This window comes from Condylura cristata, unplaced genomic scaffold (assembly GCF_000260355.1).
Source record: "Condylura cristata isolate star-nosed mole 26May11 unplaced genomic scaffold, ConCri1.0 scaffold00006, whole genome shotgun sequence".
NCBI classification, from domain to species: Eukaryota; Metazoa; Chordata; class Mammalia; order Eulipotyphla; family Talpidae; genus Condylura; species Condylura cristata.
In genome coordinates, this window is record NW_004567107.1 from 2,792,359 (window position 1) to 2,797,763 (window position 5,405).

At 71.2% G+C, this 5,405-nt stretch overlaps 1 protein-coding gene across 1 annotated transcript in view; it reads right to left on the reverse strand.

Annotated features, from left to right (window-relative positions):
* Positions 1-5,405, reverse strand: part of LAMC3 (laminin, gamma 3) — a 78,706-nt gene that overhangs the window by 72,558 nt on the left and 743 nt on the right. The window contains exons 2-3 of the mRNA XM_012721199.1: positions 4,348-4,428; positions 2,061-2,263 (exon numbers count right to left, since the gene is read on the reverse strand). Of these exons, the coding sequence (XP_012576653.1) occupies positions 2,061-2,263; positions 4,348-4,428 (284 nt within the window). The remainder of the gene's footprint in view (positions 1-2,060; positions 2,264-4,347; positions 4,429-5,405) is intronic.

The following is a 5,405-nucleotide window of genomic DNA, read 5'->3' on the forward strand; positions in this document are numbered from 1 at the left end:
CCGGTGCTGCGACCAGGTGCTCGGCTGTGCAGCCTCGGCGAGTGTCTCGCCTCTCCGGGCCGCATAGAGGACTTGGCACAGGGGAGGGGCAGCCAGGGGCAGCCAGGGGCGTGCAGGAGAGGACCGCCGGACCGAGCTGAGGGGCTGGGGTGAGGGGTCAACGCAGAAGCCACCTGGACCCCCGCGCCCCCAGCCAGTCCCCCAGAGGACAGGAGTGGCACATCCCGGGGTGTTGGGGTCCCAGGGACACAGCCAAAGCCCCCACCCCGCTAAGCGGAGGCCCCAGGGGAAGCCCCTCGGCTCCCCCGAGCCGGCCCGCGGGACCCGGGACCCCGCACTGCAGGGTTCTGCTGGCTGCCGGAGGGGCGGTGACACCCCGCCCGCTGCGCCGGGGCACGGCCCCCGGCAGAGGCGGCTGCAGCCCCTCCAAGCGCCAGGCTGTTGACAGTGGGGAAAAACAGAAAAGCAGATGCTGCTTTGCACATTCTGGCATCCACGAGGCTGCGAGCTGCCTTCCTCTCCCTGCTGCCTCATCGCCTGCCCTCGGCCCCTCCCGCCCAGCATCCTGCACCCCGGGGCTGGGGGCCTGGGCTCCCGCCTCAGCTGCCCGCCAGGACGCACCCTCCCTGCCCCCACGCTGCCCTCTCGGCTCTGCCTCCATCCGCTCAGCCTCCCCCGGGAGCCACTCGTCTGGCCCCGAGCCTGGGCCCAGTCCGACAGCCCCGGCCCCTCCTCTGCTCCAGAGGCCACAGCCCTGCGTCCCCAGGGCCTCCTGCAGAGGAAATGAATCCCCCGCTGGCTCTGGAGAAAGGGGCCTCATGGCGGGGGGGTGGGCGCCCCACTCCAGGGCACCCCGGGGCAGCGGGGTGGGGGGGACGGGGCCTCGGACGGGCTTCGGCAGGTCGGCAGGCTGGGCACGGTGTCCCGGCGGGGTGCTGTGTCCCTGGCAGCTAGCAGAAGGGGCAGAGCCCGTGGCACTGGCGCGGGCCGGCCGGGGGAGGGGCCTTCCAGCGAGAGGCCCTGCGCCCCAGCCCAGCTGGACGGGAGGTGTGAGCTCTGGGCCGCCCCCACGCCCCCGCCCCATCCCCATCACTAAGAGAAAAATACACCCACCCCTTCTAATCCTCTCCCGGCTTACACCACACAGCTCAGCTCTAGCCGGCCCCTCTGGGGGATGATGGAAATGTGAATTTAAATAGAGTTATGCTGAGAGAACATTACCCAGCGGGGTCCCAGCAGGCAGGGGCCCAGCCGAGCCGCAGAGCAGGCCACGTCGGCGGCGCCGGACAATCGCAGTGGGAGGGCCTGACCCGCCGGCCGCCTGGCGGTGGGGCCAGCCAGGTGTGCCTAATCTCCGGTGGCACCAGTCCCGCCACCCACGACCCGCGGGGACTCCAAGCCGCTTTCTGGGCGCTGGCTCCCCTCCCGGCCGCCTGCCCGGGACAGGATTAGCACGGCTGTCTGCTCTGAGCCGCGCTCCAGGCGGAACAGAGCTGGTGCCAAGCGCTGGGGCATCCAGGAGGCAGCCTGGCCCCCAGGCTGCTCGCTACCCCGTCACCGGGGGCCCTGGCCTGCCTCTGCTGCCGGGCGGCGTGGCCGCCGGACAGGGCTGTTCTGGCCAGCGCCGGCGCCAACGGCCTGGAACACCTGGCCAGCTCGCGCCAGGCGGGAGGGCTGGCGGCCTGGGCTTGTCTTGGGGGTACACTCCTCTGGGGCCCTCGAGGCCCCTGAGCTCAGGCCAAGGAGGGTGGCAGGCCTCCGTAGGGATCTGGGGGTCCAGTCCAGTGTTCTGCACAGCCCAGCGGTGGGGCGACCAAGCCAGGAGGAGTAAGAAGCGACCAGTGAGCCCCGAGGGCAGGCACCCCAATGCTGTGGGAGCGAGCCTGGGTGGGCTGACACCAGGCCCTGCTGGCGCCGCAGGCCTGACATGAGCGAGTGGCTCCTGTGGGGACAGAGGCCGGGGCTGCTCCAGCGCCCCCACCCGGGGGGGAAGAGGGCAGCGGCAGCCGGGCATGAGACCCTGCGGCCGGCGCCTCCAGAGGCGGGTCTGGTGCAGGTACCCCAGCCGCCTCGGAGCCCCCTGGCTCCTGCCGGGCCTCTGCGGGGACCCCCAGGCGGGCCAGGTTCTGGGCCCCCAGGAGCCACCACCTCGGCCCTTCCCCTGCCCCGGAGGCAGCAGCAGACGAGGGCCCGTCCTGGTAGCCGTGTCCACCAGGCTGCTGGACTCGCCGCTCCGTCCGCCCCAGCCGGTCCGCCCGACCCTCTGTGCGGCCAGGTCCGGAATCTCAGCCTTTCCCGGGAATCGCAGCTGACCTGGCCCCAGCTGAGCCCACTCGGCCCGGCCAGACCTTGCGGTCAGCTAATCGGTCCACATGCAGACGCCTCCGGGGCCCGATCCCATCCGGCGCCCCCAGTGAGTTGAAAGGGCCCCGCGGCGCTCAGCCGGGAGCCCCTTGGGCGCAGGGCACCTCGCTGTCCGCCAGCCGCGCCCGCTGCACCCCCACAGCAGAGTAGCGGCACGTGTCCCCGCGGCCGCCCCCGCTGCGCTCCCCTTGGGCAGCAAACCCCCACTCCAGACCCAGGGTGGACAGAGCAGACACCTCCCGGGCACGGGGTCCACACCCCTCCCGGGTTCCCGGGAGGGAGCCGCAAGGCTGGGGAGCTACCACGGCCTTGCAGGGCGGGGGCCGGGACGCCCCTCCTGCGGGCCCCGCCCCAAGCGAGAGGGAGCCGAAGGGGGGCGCCCTCCCCCTGCCCTCCCGGCCTGGGCCCAGTCCTTGCAATGCCACCCCACGGGCCTGGCCCCCGTGCCAGGGGCCTCCTCAGCACACAGCGGCCAGGGAAGGGCCTCCGCGGGGCCGCCCGAGCCGGTGACTCCGCTCTCCCGCACGAGCAGCGGGCTGGGCTTGCACAGGCAAACGGGCCGGCGCTTCCTCCCTCACCCCGGCCAACAGCGAGGCAGGAGATGCTGACAGGCCAGCGGGGAAGGGGCGGAGGTGTGGGCCGGGCCGTGGCGGGCTGCGCTCAGCGCGCGACGCTTCAGGAGCCCAGAGACGCGGCGGCCAGGCCTCGCGGAGGGGCCAGTCCTCATGGTGGCGGCCCGGCTGAGGGGTGTGGGCAGGCAGTGACAGGGCCTCTGGGCACCGGCCAGGGTGGGGGTGGGCCACCACCCTGGGGACTGCCCAGGCACTGGGCGCTCCTGAGGACGAGAGCGGGACCGAGGGGGGCGCTTTGGAGGGGTCAGTGGCTGGGTGCTCTGTCATCACACAAGGCCGGGTTCTGGGCGGTCAGGAGTCCGGCTGCTGGGTGCCGGGTCATCTCCGTGAGTCACCTCGACCCACCAGAGAAGCTGTGGCGGTTTTCGAACTGTCCGCTCCTCCCACTTAGGCGGGCCCAGCCGGCCCCTGGGTGAGAACCGTCCGCGGGACTCGCGCCGGGGAGTAGGGTGACCCTGGAAATGCCGAGTGGTGTGCAGAGGTCCAGAGACACCTGCCCACGCCGTGGGGGCCAGCGCCGCGCTGCCGGGTCCCTCTGCGGCGGGGCCTCCCCGTCCACACCGGGGCTGCGCGGCCCCCCAGGCCGAGCCCTGAGCCCAAGCCGCCGCCCAGCTGCTCGGGAGGTCCGTGCGGACCTCCCCCACGAAGCACGGGCGTCTGGCCACGCGGCCATCAGTAAGTGCCCGTTCCAGACGGGAACACTGAGCGGTCGGCGCTGGGCACTGGTCTGAGCAAGGAAAGCACTCGTCGGGGAAGGTGCTGAGCCAGGGCAGCTGGCAGCCTCCGTGGCCAACTGGGGGGCTGGCTCTGTGGCTTGTGCGCCTCTCCCCTCCTGCCAGCAGCAGGGGCTGCCCCAGCCCCGCCCCAGCCCGGGCCTCAAAGCTGCTGTGCGCCCGAAGCTGCTGTGCGCCCGAAGCGACGGTGCAGGTGCCTGCTGGCTCATTCGCCCCTTCAGCGACCCAACCACGTCCGGCCTGCGTGCCAGGAGCACCAGCTCTCTCCATCAGACCCTCGCCCCTCCTCTCTGGGAGAACGCTGCCTCTCAAGCGCCTGGGACAGCCCAGATACAGAGCTGGGTGGGCGCAGGCTCGCGGCGGGCAGCGTGGGGTGGGCCAAGGCCGGGCACCGCTGTGGGAAGCGGGTGGGAGGCCCAAACTCAAGGCGGGGGCTGGGGATGAGTCTGAGTGCCAGTCCTGCCCTTTGACACTGCAGTTCTCTCCCTGGGAATCCACCCTAAGGAAGTAATTAGCTAATTAGCGAGGCAGAGAGCAACTGAGGTCAAGGCTGCCCACTCTGCGTGCCTATAGCAACCAGAAAGTGGAATAAATGCCCCCAAGTAAGGGCGACTTACCAGCCTGCTGGCCACCTGGGGTCAGACCCCTTGGGCGCACGTCCCGCGGGCACGGCTGTGTGCACCACGCCTCGCTGTCCTCTGGTGGAAAGGGGGTGGAGACCTGGCTGAGGGCGCCGGCCCTGGCACCCGCCCTTCCCGGCGCTCGCACCATGGCCCTGCACAGGCCGGGCTTTAACGGTGAGATTCTGGGCTGTGAGGGCATCTGGGCTGTGAGGGCGGGGCCCGTCTCCCGGCAGCTGGCCAGCCAGGACCGGGCGGGGCAGGGCTGTCAGCTGGCCCGGGGCAGCTGCAGGTGCAGCAGGAACAGTCTGGCTGGAACTTGCTGGATGACGGAAGGAGCCACGGCGAGCCACGTGCGGCCGGCAGGCACGGCACCTGGCCGTGGGACGCTGGCTTCCCCCAGAAGCAGAGATGTAAATACAAGTGGTTTAGTTGGAGGTGATCCCAGGAAGCTGCCAGAGTGGGCGGGAGCGCGGCCAGCGGCCAGCACCGGGTCCAGCTGCAGCGGTGGGCGCCGAGCTCACACCCAAGAGGGTGCTGGGAAACAGTGGGTGGGCCCCGGCCCCACCTGTCCAGAGCCCACCCCTCCCTCGTCCAGCCCCGCCCGGGGGCGGGGGAGGGCGGATGCAGGTGTGGGCACGTTAGGCCCGTCGGTCACGCTGAGAGTCGGCTGGGCGGCCACCGCCTCCGCCCTGGCCTGCGGCACACGGAGATCAGACGCTGCTGCTGAACCCCTCACCCCCAGCACCGCCAAGACCCCTGGTCCCGGCAAGATTCCGCGGATGCTGCTGGATCCAGGTCCAGTGTTTCCAGCTGTTGAGAAAAAAAGACTGGAAGGAAGCGCGCCACCAGGGCCACCGGGTTTGCCTCTGGGAGAAAGCATTGTGCACTTGGGGGGAGAAATACAGCCGGGAGCAGGCGGCATGGGGCGCCTCGAGGAGCCCAGAGTTTGGGACAGCCCCAGGGAAGAGTCTGTGGGGGCCCCAGGAGGCAGGTGGTGGCACAGGCAGGTGATAATGCAGGTGGTGGCACAGGCAGGTGGTGGCACAGGCAGG